Source organism: Ostrinia nubilalis, chromosome 13 (assembly GCF_963855985.1).
Source record: "Ostrinia nubilalis chromosome 13, ilOstNubi1.1, whole genome shotgun sequence".
In the NCBI taxonomy this organism is placed as follows: domain Eukaryota; kingdom Metazoa; phylum Arthropoda; class Insecta; order Lepidoptera; family Crambidae; genus Ostrinia; species Ostrinia nubilalis.
The window spans coordinates 908,480-931,099 of NC_087100.1; the positions used below are offsets into that span (position 1 = coordinate 908,480).

The 22,620-nt window shown below is 38.4% G+C and overlaps 1 protein-coding gene across 1 annotated transcript in view; it reads right to left on the reverse strand.

Annotated features, from left to right (window-relative positions):
- Positions 1-493: 493 nt before the first annotated feature.
- LOC135077370 (knirps-related protein-like) overlaps positions 494-22,620 on the reverse strand; it is a 99,764-nt gene continuing 77,637 nt past the window's right edge. Inside the window, exons 2-3 of the mRNA XM_063971894.1 lie at positions 21,042-21,119; positions 494-2,437 (exon numbers count right to left, since the gene is read on the reverse strand). Of these exons, the coding sequence (XP_063827964.1) occupies positions 1,400-2,437; positions 21,042-21,119 (1,116 nt within the window). The 3' untranslated portion in view covers positions 494-1,399. The remainder of the gene's footprint in view (positions 2,438-21,041; positions 21,120-22,620) is intronic.

Sequence of the window (22,620 nt, forward strand, 5' to 3'; positions counted from 1 at the left end):
ACAGCAATATGCAGTGAACTAATAAACTATTTCAGGCTAATGCAGATTGAGACTCGAGCTGTTCTGTTCAGTTTACATCAGGGGTAGCCAAACTTTTGACCTGTAAGGTCTACTTATGTTCGAAAATATTTCTTGCGGTCGACTGCAAGGCACAGTTTAGATGAGTGAAATAAAACATTTTCATTTTCAATCATTCTGTTCAGTTTATTTAACTCTCGCGGGCTACCAAAATTGTCTTCGCTGTACCGGTAGACCGCGTTGGCCATCACTGGTTTACATGATGGAAAATAATATGTTATACAATTTTATATTAATCTACTGTTATTTTCGCAATACGGGTGTTTCGCCCTTTGGATTACCTTTTATGAATTTATCTGTCGACTAATCTTCTTTTAGTTTCACAAGTCTTGGATAGAATTTAGACAATCTGGATAGATTCCAGTTAAAGTAAGATAAGGTTTCTAAATAAAAAGGTAAAATAAAACCAAGTAAGTTCGAGTGCACGAATAGTTTATTTTGTACGTTTTCCTGGAATGCGTTCAATACAAACAACTCATCTACGTAGTGTAAAACAATCTAGCTACGATACATTATATACACAACTGAGCCACACAAAGTATAACATGAGTATGTATGTTTATCCGTGACTAATTTCACTATACTTGAGTACAATGTCACTCGACACATCTGAAGGTTGAGCAATTTCATAGGAATGCTTGTAGAGTATAGAGTATATTACTTCATTATTATACAGCCAGATTAAACAACATCTCGAGCTTGAACTAACTTAAGAATAACTGCCGAGATGCCCTTCAATCTGACTGTACACAGCCACTAGGGAATGTATTTGAAACTAAAATTAAGTACAAAACAGTCAAAATCCAAGAGATAATTAAACTTACAGAAATAAAAGGTCTAACGAAGCGACAGCTCACAATGCACTCGACATAAAACGATTTAAATCCACAAACAACACTTCAATCGAAAATTCTACTAAATGAAATAAATTATATTCAAATTAATACAAAACATAAGGGAATTTAGTCGAAATGGAATGTTGCAACACCCGGCTGGTTCCATCATCGAAAAAACCGCTAACTAATATTAACCTAGCACTTACATTAGACAAAATAATTTATTATTTACATTCGATTTGTACATAATCGTAAACCGGGCTTCAAGTACCATTAACATTTAACTAAACGCTACTTAAGTTACGTATTTGGATAGACTCTTTCAAGCGATAACAATTCACTAAACAATTTCGGGATAATCCTTTCGATCGTCCTACTTATTTTTAAAATCACAATCCGATTTACTGGCCTTAATAAATTCACTGTTCATTTTGTTTAAAGTACATTGTTTATAATAACGGCACTAGGGGGCGTCTGGTGTGACGTCAGACTTTGGTAGTGAGGTCCAACGGGTGGAGTTTGATTCGCTTAATTTGGGAATAAGAGACGTCTTCTTCCTCGCTGGCGGAGCCCGCCGCGCTGCCCGATTCGGCATCGTCGTTATCTGGAGTGATGATCTCACTGTCATCGGATCTCCGTCTGGCCGAACTGGATCTACCGTCAGATTTCACCGACAAGTCCATCGGATTCTCTTGTAAGGGCGATTCTGAGGTTCTCCTCTCAGCGGGAGGCGTGGGCACAAACTCCGCTTCAGATATCACGTCCTCCTGCGGCGTCGGTGGTTGCGAGGACCTCTGCTGTTTCAGAATTTCATCTAAGAAGAATCGCTTTGACGAGTCGGCATTATGGTCGTCGATTCTGACGTCGTTGTTGTTTTCCGCAGCTTGTCTTAACGCCGCGTGGTCGAGCAGATGCCGAGAGTATATCGGGTGGAAGCCGGGCGGGAACAGCAACGGATGGTTCGTGGCGAACGGGCTGAAGGGCGGGGGCGGTAAGAACGGCGAGTGTGGGAAGTGGGGCAAGCTGATGTTGGCTAAGGGGAGCGGGACGTACGTGTCCCTCGGCGGCGTGAGGGGTCTGTCAGGCGGTCTGGATTGGGTGAGTTTGCTCTTCTCGTCTAGTTTGGGGGAGGAGCCGCTGCGGTGTGAGTCTGGGGAGCCAGAGCAGGGGGGCTTGTAGTCATCGAGGCCTAGTAGTGCGAGTTCTTCTTTCGTGCGTGGTCTGGCTAGCCCGGGGAAGAGATGTGGGGGGAAGGGTGGCGCTAGCGAGTGAGGAGACGGGGGAACTCTTGGAGGCGACCGCGATTGGGCGGCTTGTTGTTGCTCTTGAAGAAGGCAGTGGATCTTGAACCAGTTGGAGCGGCGGCCGTACCTGCTGCCGGACTTGGACATGCCCACCATGAGGCACTTGCGCAGGCGGCAGGCCTTGCACGCGGTGCGGTTCTTCTTGTTGATGACGCACTCGCCGTTGTTCTTGCATTCCGTTATCGAGTTCAGGTTGTTGTATGAGCGCCCGAAGAACGACTGGAAAGAAGAAAAATACATGTTAATACAATTTGATAAATAATCAACTATAATGAATGAAAATGTAGTAAACAAAACAAAGGTAGATTGTGTAGTTTTGCAATATTGTTCTTAATGCTTTTGATTGTTTGATTCTGAGCTTAATTATGAAAGTGCGGTTACTAAACCTCGTAACTAATATCGCGAGCTTGTTTCGCTTAAAAACAAACGGCAGACTGTAAATCTATGCCGTAATTAATTGCATACAATCATGTTCATTGCGGTAACCTGTAATTCGTAGTCAGTGTTCGCCATTTTATTGTTTGATAATAATATAGGTCCGTCTGTTCAGACAAAGTGATAATTGCGCGTTAACGTAAACGATTGCATGAAATTCAATTAGTCCATAATTAAATAGCTTTATGTCTTCATTATTATAGTTGCTTGCATTCCAGTAGCCCGGTCATTTATGTTAATTGCTATTATCTACTTCATCGCGATTGTTTTATGTTCAAACGGTACATTTAAGGGATAACTAAATGGCAATTATAATTGGAATGTAGGCGCTTTAATAAGTAAAACGATCTAGTTATCTCATTGAATGTATTTGTTGTTAATGAAGCGAGATGTGTACTTATTGCAGAAACATGTTTCAGTGGATTACTTTAGTAAATAGTTCTATTATTAGAAACAACATAGTTTTCGGTTTTAACGGATTCTTTCTTGTAATTACATTTGTACCAATGAAATAAACAGCTATATTTATTTGTTACAAATTATGTTTAAACCTTATTATTTTTGCCTGTTAGTTTACACGCAATTAGTTTACATGTAACGTCCAATTACGGCCAGCACTTGAAGTTTTCACTATCAGAACTACAAATTGACCTAAAGCGGTGTTTACACGATCTAGTAGCGCCAACTCGAGCGGATAGCGCCGATAGCGAAACGATAGCGTCATTTCCGGCGACCTGACCGCGCGGTTCTGGTCTGGTAGATGCGAAGACGGATCGTAGCTAAAATAGAGCGATCAGACCCTTTAGTTAGACAAAGGAACATTTGTGACAGATTACATTTTGCCACTTTAGCGTATTCTTCTTCTTCCTCGGTCCCTCACTGGTGAGGATCGCGACCACAGATAGTGTTCCTTCACAGACTTTAGCGTATAGTGGAGTAGAAAAACCTCTGCACAAAAAAGTTGTGAAGTGACTTCGTGGTTCTGTCACGTGTGTTACTTTGGCTATGAGGGTAGAGGAATCGATGAATAAAATCTTAATGTTTTAGTTCCAAAACGAATGTTACAATTACATAGGTAAAAGCGACGGTTTAAATTTTAATCTCTACCAATATTAACTTGGTTGGGTTTTTATTGGCGGTCAAGCTGTAGATCCTGGCTGCACAGGAGTTGCAGCGGTGGGAACGCGAGGTGGGATAGTCCCGTACCAATATTAACAAATAGTAAACAACCAAATCATCAGCTTAAACTTCAAATATCAATAACGATTCCAAAGCAGCAAAAAAACAAATTCACAAGTTGAAAGATGAGGGTCAAAGATGATGCATTGTAACGAAGTCAAGACCAATGGAGATCAGGTGCATGTACTTGAAACATGTCTGGAAACAATTGACGCAATTGATGACGCATCTTGTTTGAAAAATATGTCAAAACAACGATGTTCTATAATTCTACATACATATTATCTGCGTCAGTCTACGAGTATCTAGACTTCTCAAAATTAATTCATAAATTCAAATCACACGTTAAAATACTTTAACGAAAAGAACTATTATGAAGTAGACCAATATAAAAGACAAAAATATTTGGAGTGTCATAATTGTAAGTAAAGTATATAGTGATTGATACTTTTGTAAACCTTTGATATTGGGGCTGAAAATAGTGTCAGTTTCTTGTACTGCTTTTTTTCAGGACTGGCCACACTATGGCCATAAGATGGTAGCACTTAGTAAGCTGTCTTCTCTCGGCTGTGGGCTATGGTTTTATTTTCTTCCGACCTTGGGATTCGGCGATTAGTTTACGTAAATCCATTGTTTTAGTGATTTGTGCTTTGTGTTTGTTGCTACAGCTGTTTTGCAAATAAAATCCATACTATTTGCAGAATCTTAAGACTTTCTTTGAGTAATATTGACAGAAGTTGATACGCGATTTTCAGCTTTAGCTGAATTGTTTTTTTTGCACAGTTACATGATAAACATGCAGTGTGCATGTGAATGTGTGCATGTGTACATTGCTACGTAACATGCACGGGGCGCCTCGTACGTGCGATTTTTGTGTGAGACATATGGCAACATGTGACCGGGGTTTTCAGTGAAAAATAAACGTAACACATACGTGCATATTATTACCTTTGAAAACAATTTTATTGTTTTAATGCTAAACGACGTTAAGCGTTTTCTTACACCAGTGAACACTGTGGTATGTTTTACACTATGTAATTTAAATACCCAGCGTATCACCAAACTTTAGAGCTGCCAATGTCAAAAGTGAACCCATATCGATATGACGAGCACGGTATCCAACACGCCGATAAATTTTTAAGTGCCAAGTCGAGTGCCTAGTGGCCTTTTAGGTGTTTGATGATGTTGTGATACCGTAGCAACACTGTTACGTATTGCCAAATTCGTTGCAAGCGTTGCGGGTTGAATGACAAGTGCGCGCGCGCAACGCGTCATACCCAAGGCATCTGAAACAATGCTAGTGCGGTCATAGTGCGTGGGCCGAATTCGAGAACTGTGCTCTAAGCACGAATGTCTCTCGTAGTCCTAATTTCTTAACAACCGTAGCGGCGCTGTTTTGTTTTTCGTACAAATAAAACGATAACTATACCAAAACGAGAATTATTTGTTCGTGCTTCGGGCACGAGTTAGATTTAGGCATTGTTTTTGCCTGTGATATAATTCTGTGCAAGAATGTTTATGGGTCCGATTAACAAAGAATGTTAAAATTGAGTGTAATTAATTCACATTTGAATTTTTTTGTTTGCCATAATAAGTGTGGATGTGGGAGTAGGTATGGTACTAAAAACCTTGGTTTAAGTTTTTATTAATCAGTTGATATGGAAAAAACTTGAGTTTTTCTTTTATTTCCTGTACCGTCACCGATTATTATTAATTTTACTAAAGTATAAAGCTTCTTATTGTACTTATTTGTTTATCATTTCCTTTTGATATAAAAAATAGTATAAATCTTATTCCGTTGAAAATCAGACGAAAGTATATAAGTTTTAAAACACAAGCATTAATGAGCCGGGCAGCTCAATTTTTCTTAACTGTCTTATCTGCAATCAGAGGTTAAGGCGCTATTGGCGAATAGACGCGTAAATAAGTTTCAATCGCAATTAAGCCAGGACGAAATCTCGGCCGCTGTTCATAACAAATTCCTATAATTAAGGGGCCCAAGATAAACCGCCAACACATTAATTCAATTGACAATTAAATTTATACAAACGTCAGTGGAATTGCTCGTCTTTAAAGCTAGGGATGGGCAGTGGATAAATGTCGATAGTCGATAGGCTGTACTTTAATGATAATGTTCCTAATGTTTTCGATTTTTTAAGCGTACATACTATATTTTCCATTTTTCTGGTCCCTCCAGGTAATCAATCCCTTTTCCCTGATGTCTATTGTTAAAGGTCCATTCATTCCATGCAATGATGAGTAAATTAGTAGATTTTGACTAGATTAAAAATGATACAGATAAAAGACACCAATAAAATATTTTTTATTGGTGTCTGTAATTCCGTTTCGGGTTTTCGTCAAGAAGTTTATCGACAAGAATGAACGTCTCTATAGTAATTAAGGCGAGTTTGCAGATCCAATATGATATTATAATTAATAGCGAAGATAAAAGGCCGGGATGTCGCCTGCTGCATGTTTAAATGTGCAGTCAGCGACATTAACAAGTGGCGTTTTTAACTCTTATCTCATTGACTGAAGGTGGACTTTGAAACGTAACTTCTGCGGTGAGCTGTTCACATTAAACGCTGTAGGCTTGCTTACTGTCGCAAAACGGGTTTGGTACAATTTGTTAAAAAAAATAGGCATGTGGGAAAAATGCGCGAAGTTTGTTTTATTTATCGAGTAATTAATTGCTTGTGTGTTAAAAACGTCGTGTTTGTTCAGATAATATCAGTTCTATTACTTAATTATCAGTTTTTTAGTTTATTCTTAAATACTTTAGATCTCTAGATTTGGTGTCAAGATTTCAATTCGAAATAATTCTTCATTCGTTTGATCAAAAGTTTTTAAATTTCAACGTAGAGTCTCTTTATCACAAGACAGTTGGATCCGAGAGAGGAAAAAGAGCTCAAAATAAAATATCAGTACTGTACAGAATTATTCAAGTCTGTCTACTTTTAACAACTGAAGCATGCGCTACGTTTTATAGGATTCCTTTATACAGCAAATATTCATCATTTTTGTCAACCAGTTAAGTTAGCTCGTAAAATACTATAGCAGCATCGCAAGTGGTTCCAGGAGAGCTGTATCCACCTCTACAACCGATGTGAACAACGCCTCAATGTGACCACGACCGCTCTGCCAAGAGCAAAACGAATAAGAAGTACCTAGTTCCAAAATTTTTAATATTTCAAACCTTACATATGTTTCTTTCAAAAACAATGCAGTTTCAAACCCACCGTGTATTAAAGCAGTGTTAGTATCGACGCACGTGACCGGTGCGCCCGCGCCTGCGCTTGGGCAAGAGGCGCGGAGTTACCGCGACCTCCGACCCGCGTGAGGATGCTGAATATGTTTTTGCACATCGTCCTGCTTTTGATAAGTTATTTTGTTAGTACTGTTACAAAATTTGTGGCAGTTGTTTTTTTGCGTTTGATCTTGATAGGGATGTGCAGTTTACTTAAATTATTAGAAAACCATTCTATCAGAACAATTCATCCCTCAAGATGGATTGAAGCAGGATTAGTAGACTACAACATTATTCGCATTATGTTAAACTTTTACGGTATCAAAAACTATCGGGAACAAGTGTCTGTGTGATGAATTTTCAATTGACTGTGATAAATGGGAGTCATGGACGTTTTGAAAATATTATGTACCTAGAGTGGGGAGTGTAGGCGAAATCATCCATTTACCTGTGGTATATTGGGCGGGTCTTACAGTGAAGACTAAGCTACCTGATTGTTGATGAATTTGGAACTATTCAATTGTCCACTAGTCGCTGTGGTTTGATTTGGGGCTAGGTTATTGTGAAGTACGACACGAAAAACATACAATTTTGAATAAGTAATTTAATTCTGTTTTGAATAAATGTTGGTTAGTAAATATTCTGTGACGCTAATCTACAATATGTTTATACGATATGACGTTAACAATAACCGTTGTTTTGTTAACATTTGTACGGCAATTGTTTTGGCGCATGTTCGTTGCGCGAGCGGTAAGTTAGTGCGCTGCGCCCGCGCCGACCATGGATCCGTTCGGCCGTTCACTTCAGTTATTAATATTTGCTCGTCTCTAGCTACAGGCATTTACATAACACGACTTTTGAGTGGAATAAGGATGTTTTGGAAACGACCGTGAACTATTAACTTTACATTTGCTATTGTCTTTGCTAGTAAAATAAAGATTTTTTTTACACAGTTCAAGATTAGTATTATTTACTTGAAAAGTTGTAAGACAATCTATATATATAAAAGAAAGTCGTGTTAGTTACTCCACTTATAACTCAAGAACGGCTGAACCGATTTAGCTGAAAACTGTCAGGGAGGTAGTTTAGAGCCAGGAGAAGGACATAGGATACTTTTTATCCCGTTCGAAATAAAAAAAAGTCTGCTTATTTATTGCCATTAAGGCGGAACAAAGTTCGCCGGGTCAGCTAGTACATAAATAAATGGAAGCTAATCTGAATTGCTTTATCATAAAAATAGGTCAAGGTTTCGAATTGATTAAGCTAGAATAGAAAAGCTCTTCGAGTGAGCAATATAAAAAGTCATAATTAACCTCTCATTAAAGCGAGGTTATCCAAATTGAAAGATGGTACAGTCAACAATATACCATTTGTTGCAAAATTGTTGTTATGCAACTGTTTAAGATGCCGCAGTGTTTAGCTTGTTGTGCTGTCGTCTGTAGAATAAATCCGATCGCTGTCGTTTAGCGACTCTACAAGGCCTAAAATGCAAATAAAAAATTGCATTTATTACATCTTGCCACAGTGTTTAAATTGATGTGCTGTCGTCCGTTCAATAAAGCGGATTGCGGATCGTTAGCGACTCGGCAACGATTAAAGTCGTGCAGTGTAAACGCCCATTATTATGATTGATACGAGGAGGCTAGTTTTACACGGTTAGTCAATCTGTCCTGACGTTCGTCACTCTGACGAATGTTTAGTTTTAATTATTTGCGAGTCATTTGCGATCGGATTGTTTTCCAGATTATGTGGTAGTTCTGTTTTATTGGTTTTGAACGGTTCTTCATTACACTTTGGGTGTTTACTTGATCTATAGTTAATTATGGTTTGCATAATTAGAGAAAATTCTGGACAATTACTTCTGTTGGTTTCAAAGTAGTTAATGATGATTATTTACTAGACAGCTCTCTGTTTAAATAGTTAAAACTTAAAATCAATTGTCGTGTGGTTTTTACTTCGTATGCATTAGTAACTGTTTCTAGTATTTACCTACGTAATACAAAGTGTAAATATAATCTAAGTCAAAGTCAATATCCTGTAAGCTTTTTACGTTTCTCTAATTAAACCCTAATTAAAATGGCGGCTTAATTATCGGCGTTTAATTGTAATTATGGACTGCAGTTAGCCAGTAACTCGGACCCACCTGCGCGCGGGATAGAGAAATATAAATTACGCTTATGGTCCATGACAATCGCGCATTGAGAACTAAAAAGCTTTTCATAATAATGTTATCTGAAGTTTCGACTGTTTTCATCTCATTCACGCTAAGCAAGATGTTAGTATGAGCGACGGTGACAGATATACCCGAATCTACGTAAACAGCGTTACTAAGTAATTCTGCTGTGCCCGTAATTTAAATACACGAAGTTTTAAGTGAAATCACTCTGGAATACAATACATTGATTGTAGCGAAACTTAGATCCTTTTTAAGTGACAATACCGATAATATGTGATTTCGATTTGAAATTGTGATCAAAAAGTAACGTACGGATGGATGCGTATACGACTTCATAGAGTCAAGTTTTTAACTTATTTTGTCTACAGGCATTGGATGCGAAAAACTTATAGTTGTCATGGTGTTATAATGGTAGAGACATGAATTTTTGTGCTTAGAATGATAATGAGATAATGAACGTTAGTAGAAGTGAGCTTAAAGCAGCTAGAGCCGGTCTTTATGTATTAAAATACATCACAATAACTCATAAACGAATAATATCAGTTATATAATACGTATTAACCATTGTTTCATGTGGCCTCTTAAGGTTTAAGTAGTTCTTAATTCGTTAAACATGCAACTAACTGGAGTCACATCTGACTTATTACTCTACCTGCGTTTAGTTATTGCACCAATTACAGACAAGCTATTAGTAATATTGCTAAAACCTCAGCCAAGGATAACACTGCATTGTATTTAATGGCAGAATAAAGTTCAACTTTATTACCGGGCTCGATTATAACTAGTGATGTGCTACGATGTTTTGTACTTGTCACCAGAAACTTATCATTTAAAAGTTTAAGACTCATTTAATATACTACTTTCTTAATTCACTTGTTAATTCATGTTGGATTCAAATCGAAACAAAGATTCTGTTTAGTTTTCATTCTCTTTGTGTTCTTCAGAAAACATTAAACGGATCCAGCGGAAAATTTCGAACTATTCATCATCATCATCATCAAACGTATTTTGTTGGCTCCTATCACTCATTGCATGTCCAGTTTATATCCTAGCCAGAGTCGCAGGAATGACTAAAAATTGTAAACTTCTATTAAAAACTACAATGCGGTCATCTTTCTGCTAAAGTACACTCAACCTCATAACCACTTTGGACGTTCCGTTCCGCGTAAATTATCGCCAAGTCGACAACGGGACGCATGCGTCCGAGTGTACCTCATTTTTTATGGTTCCGTTATTAGTTATCGGCTATAAACGCGTTGATGGGGTTCGCGCGTGCAAGTATGGGTTCAGCCAGAGTTTATTAGATGTTAAGGCGAAGCTACACCATATTACATAACGTTAATAATGTATAAAACTACACTATTTTTCTCTTCTCTTATACCAATGCATGACTAAATGACTGAAAAAATTGTAGATTCGCTACGTTGTACCTTTTTGTGAAGTTAATTCAGATTTAAAAGATTACCGTAAAGAGGCATGGCTCTCATTATAATATGTTGTAAATAACGTATGATAATAATATGTGTAACAACCTTAAATAGACCCAAAAACAACCATCTAATCTAAGGCACATTGTACCCATGACTTTCCATTCCATCATCCGAGGCACTTATACATATACGTCCCAATATATCTTGCCCTACCACCAAAGATATATCAGGATCAACAATTAAGACTAAATACATTTGAATTTAATACTGTCGTCGCTTTAACTGCGCAATAAAATCCAAGTTTCTTAAGAAACGGAAATATCATATAAGTTCATACATTATGAAATGTAATTACATATATTATGAAATTCTAAACACTCATAGAAGGAGGCGATAAATAGAACGTTTTATATTAAATTTATATTGAGTTTAAATACCCCGACCCTTCAGAATGACTAGGAAATCATATAAGTTAGTCACAAGAGGTGAGTCCTCGAGTGATCTTAGGCTACATTAAAGTTAAATAAGGAAGTATCATTAGAAATAAAACTACCTGAAATTATCTGTTGCTTCAATACGAACGAAGATGAGAACTAATAGTTGCTTATACGACTTGAGTAATACTTATATTTAAAGTCATATTAATACATTTAATGTTATCAAATGTATCTGCAAATCGGAAATCGTATAAATACTTTATAAAGGTAACAAAACTACGTCATTTATTTATTACTAAAACCGCCTGCGTGCGCAAAAGCGACAAAAAAGTAACTTCTCGTTGTAAATCGATTCCATTAGTAGTTGTTACAGCGCTAATGACTCATACAAAGTATTCACCCCGTAAAACAGGGCATCGTACAAATTAATCCCTCATTAACATGCAATAAAGTGGGGGTTATGACACCAATTTTATAGTTTACACTTTATATCCTTCTAGACCTCCGTGGATAAAACGAGAAAGTTACTGTTTTGTAATATTTTTCTGAGTAGTGTGATATAGGTAGGAAATTGAAAGTGAGTAGCTTCATCATTTCAGCCATAGGACGTCCACTGCTGAACATAGGCCTCCCCCAATGACTTCCACATCGCACGGTTGGTAGCGGCCTGCTTCCAGCGCCTTCCTGCTACCTTTATCAGGTCGTCGGTACACCTATGACAGTCAATGAGTAGCTTAATACTTCTTAAAAGTAAAGAGCAGAATATACCTATTATTGTGAATCACGGCTAATAGGTTCAAGCATCAGCTGTATATGTTTGATATAGCACAAACATTGCTCGAGTAACAGCAAAAAGTTAATAGATAACATCATTATAAGTACTGTATGCATCGAGGCTTGCGGTTTTACCAACACCTAAGGTCAATCCATTTGTCAATGTGCAGTGGATATAGCGTCGTAAATCGTACGTCGTATCGAATAACGCGTGCGATTTTTTTCCTTCTTGACTAATTGTTTGAAAAGAACAACGCGACTTTTCAATTAGCAACAAAATCATGGACCAAGCGTGAGAACATTGATAGCATTTTGACCTCTCTCATAGGCAACAAAAAACAATCTTACTTTTTAAAATTTAAAAAGAGAATCGCGGTCTTATTTTTTAAAGTATAAGGCGTACAATCGATGCTCCTTTTTCGGCTGCCAGCACCATTATGCCGGTCGGAAAGAATGCGAGCGCGTGTCATCCCGCGTTTGCATTCGGAAGCGGTGACCTGGACGCGATATCGATGTTTTGATTGTGGCTGACATTCGAACACAATCGATTACTTGTGTAACGTGACTCGATGCGCCGATCATCAGTTCTGATTTGAATGTGGAACGTTTTTCAACTGTCTAACTGTTCTAATTTTAATTTGGATATGGCTGCAGGATTGCCAAAGGTGGTTTTATCGATTAAGAATTAAATTATCTTTAATGTAGAGCTATATCTTCTACATTATTTATAACGTGCAATTAGTATCCAATAAGAATGTAATAATACAATTATTGTAATGCAATTTTTTTTATTATTCTGCATTTAACAACCAACCATTCCAGACATACTTCACTCCGTAAAAGGAAATCGAAGTCAACCTATCAGACAGAAGACGTCTTCACACCAAAACAGATCCGATATTAAAATTACAACCGATCCTTATACCATCAGAAATAAATTATGCAACTAATCTCTAACATGTCGACGTACGTCGTCCGTGCCGGGAATAAAAATAGACATGCTCCAATAAGTCGTTGCCAACTTCGGGTTGCGACGACATTTCAAAATGCTACCATAAGACAATGACGATCATCAAACGGCAATCGAAACTCGACCTTACGCATGGTATCGGTCGCAGTTCGAAAATTGAAAATCGCGTGACGAATAAAGACAAATAAAACAGGATCGCACGCGCAGAGTATCGATTGCGAGCAGAATCGAGACTAATCGATTCACCCCGTGAATGGTATTGCTAACCGCTATTGTTTTAATGGTTGCGCTAAACGGCCAGTTTGATCTAATTTTTAATTAAATAGCGATAATGCAAGGCTGAAACGCTAAGGTTGGTATCGACGCTTTAAATCTATTATTGTAGATTGTAATTGTTGTTATTTATTTACTGAACGTATTTATCACTTAGTTTAAAAAATAACACTTTAACGCACTTAATTGGTATAAAAAGTCTTTTTAAAAACAAATGGAAATTTAACGAAGAGTAGATTAATTTAGTTAATGCAAAACGCTTTATAATCCTAGATGCTAATTGCTAACTAATCGCCGCAGCTTAAAGCTCTTCCAATTTAAAGTAACAGTCCAATTAATTAACATTAGCGAACCATTAAGGCTTTTTGTTTTGTTCACTTGACAAACGAGGCGGCTTCTTTACCGGTTGCCTTTGGTCGCCGCACAATGGAGCGGCGCTACAGTCGCAATTGTCACAGCACAATGACGTTACACACACAGATTCTTTCCAGAAACCTTTAAAAGCAAATTAGAAAATGATTTATTGTGAGCGGGTTACGAAACGTAGCCCGAATACGGTTTTCCGTTGAGCGCTATCCGGCTCGCGTGCGCGGCGCAATTTGGAGTTGCTCCAAATTCGAAAATAATTCGTTCTCCGTGCGACCGACGGGTGAGATACTGGACGGTAGTAGCGAATATTAATTGAGATATCAATGGCACTACTCAATCATATTTCTTACGTTCGCTACACAACTCTTTTTCTAAAATTACATTTTCAAATTTAAAAATAGAAGACCTAATTGTTTTATTTTTAATCATCGAAGATGTTTTACTGTCTATAAAGTCTTCTCTACTGCCAGTTCTTATATCATCACATTTTAAACATTTAACGTATACGACAGAACAGAACCATGACAATCAAGAGACACAACAAAAAATGTCTGCACTAAAAATCCGTATTGTCCACAAGCGAATTTATTTCAGCAAAAAACCATATTGTCTGCCTACAGTTCCACAGAAGCCTACAATTGTATCAGAACGCGTCCAGTATTGTTGCGCAAGCGGCGGTTCACACGTTTTTGCGTCTGCGCCATTACCATTACCGCGGACTTGCGTTATCAATCCGATTTGATTCTATCTTTAGTAAGTCGAGTTTAAATTGTCTGTAACAGTTCTTGGATGATAGAACGTTTTGAATTGTGGTTCATCTATCAGGTAGGTAAGTGGGGCAGATGATGTTTTTTTGTAGAAATGGGGTTAAAAGTGGCTTATAAGATCAAATGGCTAATTACGCTTATAGTGGGACTTTTAAACCCCTGGTTTCTGAATTTCGATTTTTAGCTTGAGCGTGCTCATAGATTCTTACATAAGTAGATGATAAGCAGAAACCAGGGTTTAGAGAGGAAGAAATGGACATGGTCCAGTGTACTCGCGACGCCTCTGACCGTCAGAAATGGAAGCACATCGCCAGGAGAGTTACCCTCGGAAATGACATCGAACATTCACCGTGTACCTCATCAGCGCAACCATGACCACTCTGACAAGAGTGCCCGACTAAGAAGATAATTATGGACAACAGAGCAACCTTCAATTGGAAGCATCTGCCACTAACTGACGATACACACATAGCTTACTTTTCAGAATCAGTAATTAATAACTTTATTTAATTAGCAATGGTCTCTTCGAAACCAACTACTATGGTGGTCTACCAATTTTGGAAACTAAGTTCGCGATGTAAAGCATAGCCCATAATTACCCGCGAATACGTTACTGCGCCGTCATAATGCTCTCGCGGCATTAGTGCGCGCGCCGCTGCGGCCGGCGATTTGTCTGCGTGGGTAAAGGTGCGTCTACATAGACTGAGTGACTGAGGTCCAGGTGACTGAGTTTCTTCCGCCACTTCTTCTGAGCACTAGCTGATATGTTGTCCCAAATTGGTGGTAGGGAAAGCTATATTATTTGAGACTTGAATAAATGCCCGGAAAAGGGTCTAGTAACAAAAAAAAATTTGAATAGGCAGCTTGGAAGATCTATATTGTGATTCCAGAGGAGCTTAAGATCAGGATAATTATGTAGAGATGCGAGTATGAGGGGGGAGCCGCTAGTTTAGTGGATTCCTGTTTAGATTTCAGCTGGCGACTCTATGTTATTATTTTCGTAAAAGCTTTCTCAGTTTATTAAAATGATTTTTTTATCTAGCTAGAAACTTGGAAATGATAAAAAAGTGTTTGAAATGAAACATTGAGTTCTGAATTTGAGATTTGAATCGTTTTGGTTATATTTTTCGTCTTGTCTTGTTTAGACTTCAGTGGCAAATCGCCAGTGTGGCCCCGCCCTAGCCCCATACAATGCGCGTACGCCGTCAATTTGTCCGGTGGCTAATTAATCGCCGCGCGCGCCGTTTGTATGGTAATGCGGGATTGTTCCCCTATACGGGCTTATTGCTGTCGCTTCTGCCGAGACACGCGGGGGCAGGCAAATGAAAGGTGGGGTTAGCTGAGAAATGGGACAAATATGTGGATTGGCGTCTAGCCCTCTTGGGTAGGACAATGGAGGTTAGCCACGAGAGGCAAGAGGCAGTGACTATTTTTGACTGAATTAAAGTTTTTGTAAATTGAACATTTTGGTATACGAGTAGTAACAGAATGATAGACACTTACGCCCGTATTCACAAATATTACTATCAGGTCTCACAGTGCGCGAGGACGCACAGGGTGACACATGAACCAATCACACAGCTCTATTCAACGCTGTGCGTTCGTTTGCCGCTTCACTTCAGCAAGCATCGTTTGTGAATACGGGCGTTATTCTTTATCTAAGAAACATGTCCGAGTATCTTTGTAACACAAGTCATCAACAAAATAAGACAACCCATTTTTTATTCAGTCAATCGAATTTCTAGATTTGGTGATGGTATAATTGCGAGGCAAATGCATTTAGAGTTAATGAAATTCAATCAATCTCACCAATGGGTCCACATTCTATTAATGCGCCGTCTATTTGCAACCTCGCAATTACCCTATCAAGCAAATCGGCCAATTTCCGTCACGATCCCCGAAATGAGTTTGCACAACGAAATGTTTCAGATGTCGGACTGCACCGTCATTTTCCGGCCCGTGGCCGCAAGAGTTGGCCAAGCGCCAAACACCATGACCGCTGGTTGCCATGGTCCTTTGTAGGCATCACATCTGTCCAGCTTGGTCAGGATGGTATACGGGTGGTATACTATCTGACCTGTATCCTAAACCTGGTATATTAAAGAACTTTATGGTATTTCGCCTCAATTATGAGTTCACACTCATACATAACATTGCCTCGTATCACCATTGAATAAGATTTAAAAAAATTATACGGCAAATTATTGGCCGTGTATAGTGAACTGGCACGAAATAAATTTTTAGTTTGACCTTCTGGTATCTATAAACTTATGCTATCCAAATACGATCATTGAACTATCATTCGGACTATTCCGGAGGTAGCGGGTTCGATTCCCGCACAGTACAAACATTTGTGTGCATGAACATATTTGTTTGTATTGGACTGGGTGTTTTCTATGTATAATAAGTATGTATTTACAAAAAAAAAAGTATTTAAGTATGTTTATATCCGTTGTCTAGTACCCATGGTACAAGCTTTGCTTAGTTTGGGACTAGAAGCGCAGTGTAAAATGTCTAAGGATATTTATTATTATTCTCTTTATTAACTTTGGTTCTTAATTTTAAATATTTTTTTACAATGTAAATTATCAAAAAAAAAAAAAAAATACATTATAAAAAAATACTTAAAAATAGTTATTCCGCTGGTAGCGGAGCAGGGCCCAAGCTACCGGTGGTCAGGGTCACAGGCTGAGGAACCTCCGGACAATGCGTGCCGTGCTGAGGATCACCGCCTTTTGCATCTGACCCTTGAGCCAACCATCCAGCGAGAGCTTCTTTAGATGTTGGTCGAAGCTCTTCGCTATTAGCCCGTTTGCCGAGACAACTATCGGGACAATGATCGTCGAGTCAACATCCCACATGGCGGTCACCTCGTGGGCCAAGTCAAGGTATTTGCTTTGCTTTTCCTTCTCGGCCTTCACGAGGTTTTCGTCATGCGGGATGGTAATGTCAACGAGCATTGCCCGACGTTGGGATCGGTCAACCACCACAATATCAGGCTTATTACAGACAATAGTCCTGTCTGTGATGATAGAACGATCCCAATAGAGCAATGCATGACCATTTTCGAGAACTGGCACCGGCTGGTATCGGTAATAAGGCGTCTCAGATTCAAGAAGGCCGTACTGAAGAGCAAGTTGCTGATGGATGATTCTGGCTACTAGGTTATGCCTGTGTAAGTACTCACCGTTAGCAAGATGCGAACAACCAGAAATTATATGCCTGAGTGACTCTCCGGGACGGTAGCATGCTCGACAAATGTCGACCGTACCGTCCTTCAGGATATATTTTCGGTAATTGTTCGTCATCATGACCTCGTCAGCAATTGCACAAGCAAAACCCTCGGTTTCCCCAAAGAGGTCACCGAAGCGTAGCCAGTTCACCGAGGCGAGGAGGTCTACATCAGGACCTGTAAGGGCCCGATAGAACCTCCCGTGCAGCTCCTTGCTCTTCCATACGTCCTTCCGATCCGCGACGCTCAGGACCTTTGGCTTGCGCCAGTTCTCGTTCGCCAAGGAGAGCGGCGTGAGGCCTTTGTCAACTGCCACAACATCGCGATGCATTCCGCACTCATTGGCAAGGAAATAATCCCTGAGACTGCACACTTCACGGTTGTGGAGGTTCTTGGCATTTAAAAAGCCTCGACCACCCCACTTCCGTGGAATGTACAGTCTCATCACAGATGAACGCGGATGTAACATGCGATGTTGTGTGAGCTGCTGACGTACCTTCCTATCCAGGGCGTCAAGTTCAGTCTGAGTCCATCTTAGTATGCCGAAGGAGTATATCAATAGAGGCATCACCCAACCGTTGAAAGCTCTTACTTTGTTGCCGCCAGACAAAAGACTATTAAGAACTTTTGTCAGTCGGCTACAAAAGCGTTCTTTCACCGATTTTTTGATGTCTTCTACCGATATACCTAACGATTCTGACATACCAAGATACTTATAGGTCTCAGTTTCGGAGAGAGATTTGAGTGTCATTGTCTCAGAAAGTTGTAAATTCGGGGAATTCACAACTTTTCCCCGCTCTACATGTAAGACCGCACACTTGTCTACACCAAACTCCATCCTGATGGCGTTGCTAAATACCTGTGTGGTTTTTAGCAACTTCACCAGATCTTGTCGTTTTGGTGCGAACAACTTGAGATCATCCATGTAGAGCAGGTGACTAATGACCTCACCCCCTCTTCGAAGCCGATAACCAAGCCCTGAATCCTTTAACAGAGTGCTAAGAGGATTCAGTGCTAGGCAGAACCATAAGGGACTCAAACTGTCACCCTGGAAAATGCCTCGCTCAATCCTTATGAAGTTCAATGGATCAGGAGACCTCTCTATTATTATTATTATATGCATTCATTGAAATTATACCAATACCCCATGACGTATTCATTCATAAAACCACTACAATTATCTAATAAGAATAACAGAAAAATAATTGTAATTTGTAGCCTCTTCGTACCAAACTAAAGTATTGGTAAACTCTACGATCTCGTATTAGTCAGGTTAGAGTTAATGGGCCATGTCATTCGAGCGGATTTGCCACAATACTCGTAACGGCGTTACCCAAGTTCCGGTGGTTTGCAGTTTGCTTATAGTTGCGATGTCTGCCTCAAATCATCATTATGACCCCGCTGACTCTTGTTCCACATTTCGGGTCATCTTTTGCGGATCTTCAAGGTTACTAGAAGCTATCGTTTCATCATGATTGAGGCAAAATTGATGCCGTTTTAACCTATTGTCTTTAGAGCAGTTTTGAATTTTGCCCCATATTTTGTATGTAGATTTTTCAATCGTGTCGTTACAGTATTGATTGTGAAAACACTGAAGATGCAATCAGGATAATGATTTACAAGTGAAGTTATATTGATCTTGTAAATAGATGGTATCAATTTGAGATCAATTTATCAAGATCATAGAATCCTTGACATCAAATAAAAGCGTGGCTTATTAGTAAATAATTAATGTCATGCTAAAACCTTCTAGTTCAAAGAATATTGATAAATAGAGTCATAAAATAATTTAGTCTCACTATGGTTATCTGAAGTTTGTGAAGATAGCTAAAGTCAAAGTCAAAGTCAAAATTTCTTTATTTGTTTAGACTAATAAATAGTTCTTACAAATCGTCATTTTGCTCTTAAGGACCCTCTACATTACATGTCTCATAATCTTTTTACCCTACCAGCGCTTCGAGACTAACATTTGGCAAGTGCTGAGGAGAAGCGCCGCAACACTCAGTCACCACTGTCTGCCGGTTAATATAAATAAATAGAAATAGCAGTAGTAGGTACATTCGATTCAGGAGCAGTTCACTGAATTTACCATGCATTCTTTATGGTGTATCTTATAAGAATAGAATTGCGTGGTATATTAAACAAAGTAGTGACGTGCTAATATCTAGACTTACAGATTAAGCTAGTCATGATAACAGAAGATATGTTGTCAAATTCCTATGATCTAGCCTAATCTTTTCGTGAACCTAGGTCTATTTCTATTTGGTAACCCATAAATAAACAACGGCCGATAGGATGTTACGTGGCCAGCCAAGCAGCGCAGACCATTGCAATTGTCACAACCCGAACATCCTGCGACAGTTCTTTGCGAAACCATTGTCGATCGGTTCCACTTGCGCTGCTGCGATCGGTTACATAATTGGGAACTAGATTTGGGACAGATAGAAAAGAAATCGAAAGGTTTCAATCGGAAAATGAAATGTTCAAATAAGAGCTGTAAGAGCTCACAAACAATGAACAAGGAAGAAAACTTGTTGAAATCAAAATAATGAGCTGTCTGCCTCTATCGTGTATTACAAACTGTTAATTCAATGAACATAATTATTCCTATAAATAAAACTATACAAAGAAACGTGAAGTGACATCACGTGAGTGGAATCAAGACGATAAAGAATAGTTCGTTACTAAACTAAATAAAAGGTTCTTCACCGTGTCCAAAGCAAATTGTACATAATAAACTCAATTGGCCAAAATATAAACACGCGATATATTAAAAAACTGACTTAGTACTGTCAGCAAAAAAAATATATAACGGAACTTTTGCGTGATGATCGAATTATTGAAGTGGATCTCCCGGACATACAGCCGATATCTACGACCGTGCGCGCGCGCATATATAATTTGAACTGTATTTTTGAGTGATAAAGTTTAGATTGTTTTGCATGGATTTTGTATATGTAAATTTTGGTAGAGGATAGATAAACCACGAATAGGAATGAAAATAATTATCGCAATTAATCGTCGGATACCCGGCGGTTGTTTACAATGGCACCTGTTTTGTGCCGGGCAAAAACTGTTGGCACTATTAGGTAATTTGTTGGTTTTAGTTTTTAGTGTGTGGTAATGCTGGGCAGGACGTTCCATTTTATGTTTGTAGACCAGATTTCATACTAAGTTTTGTTTATTCTTAATACACCTAGTTGCACGTAGATTTGATCTATTGTGACGTGTCAGAAGATATTATAATTCCCTTCTTCACTACCTTGATCTTATAGTAATATTCAAAGATTTATATGTTACTAAACAGGCTATCATGTATTGCTCACTAAGTTTGTGACACTTATAACAACTCTTTCAGTCGTTTGTCAAGTTAATGAAAGATGTAGGTTGGTGAACACTCATTACGGATTACGTGATTTTTTTAGGTATCGGCGAACATGATACAATTTTTATTCTACTACAGCTCGTCTATTAGCATACGTAGAGGTCTCTAATACTTGTAAATGTATACGCACATCATAGCGTATTTCTTACCTTGCATCCTTCACACGTGAAGGCACCGAAGTGGAACCCGGCCGCCGGCTCGCCACACACTTTGCACTTTTGGTTCATCTGGAAATAAAGAAATTAAGAATTTAGTCAAAGAACTAGAAAAATTTAAAAAGGCTACTGTACTTTCGAGACCTCATAATTTATCTAATTTTCTGGGAAAAGAATAGTAGACTCAAAAGTACAATTCCAATAATTAAAATATGTAACAAATCGATATGATATTGATAGCACAAATAAAGAATATGAATCCTTGGCAAACTCTCAAGACATTTAATTTTGACGATTAATTAAAAGATTCGACTTTTTCATATTTTTAAAGCAGAAAAATATAATTATTAAATATTTTGGATGAAGGTCTTTCGCAACAAAGCTAATATAAATCGGTTCGTAATATTTAAAAGTTCATGAAAATCCCACTAACAATTCCAAAATGAGCACGCACAAAGTAAACGGTATCGGACTATATGAGCGATATCGCCTCAGAAACCCAATTTGTCGTTAATACACCGTGACGGGTGTGCGCCATTTTCCAATCAGTCATTTGCTTGTTAATTTCGAACGGCACGGGCCATGATATTGTTTCGATAAATCGTTTTGTGTAACTAATATCGCGCTGTTGCGATTAGCGATTGCTCCGAGATGAAATTTCTGAGACGATTTTTCAATGGACATGGCGCACAATTTTTGTTGAAGATGCCAAAAAAAAGTACAAAAAATTAGAATGAATACTGTATTTTTACTTTTTTGATATCTTTAAAAATGACTGAAATATTCAAGCTCAAAGTGCGCTCTCCCGCTAGGAGCGATTTTCCGCGCGGATTTAGAAAATGTGACGTAGTAACATGAAAAGCTGCATGTAAGATATTATCTGTGTGCAATGGTTAGAATGGTTAGTAGGGGAGCCGAAGCGGGGATTTCGGGACTTACTAAAGAGTGGCAGACTAACATACAAGGAAATACTTTGTACCTGTCGATGTCTGGTTTTAATTTCTTCAGTTACTCCGTGACCATGGCGCTTGCAACAGTGCCGAAATATTGGAAACTCAAAACTAAGGTACATGGTAGCAATCCCGTCAGTAATATAATAGGAAAATGTCTTGAAAAATAAGTAAATCGTATATTACTTTATGTAACTAATTTTATTATGTATCATACTTATAACTAATCACTTCATTCAGAACTAGAAAACGATTCCAAGGATTCCACTTTTCTTCAATAGATGATCAAGATAAAGAGTTATTTATTATAAATTGCTCTTCCACCATTTCAATTATTCTATCTTACATCTTACTTGATGAAATCTTTTTCAATTTTATTTACATGGTCATAACATTTTCACCATTCCTGTGCACCAATTTGTGAGGTACACCTGAAATCCCCGATAAAGCAGCTATTATAAGAATAATATTTAAAAAAAACCCTCCTTCTGACGCAGTTAGGTAATAAACTAAATGTATCCAATTTCACTCCAACTTACTGTCAACTCCACGACGCGCTTTAAAATCAAATATTGACTTTGAATTATGCCTTATTTTACAATACACATTGAAAACAATATGAC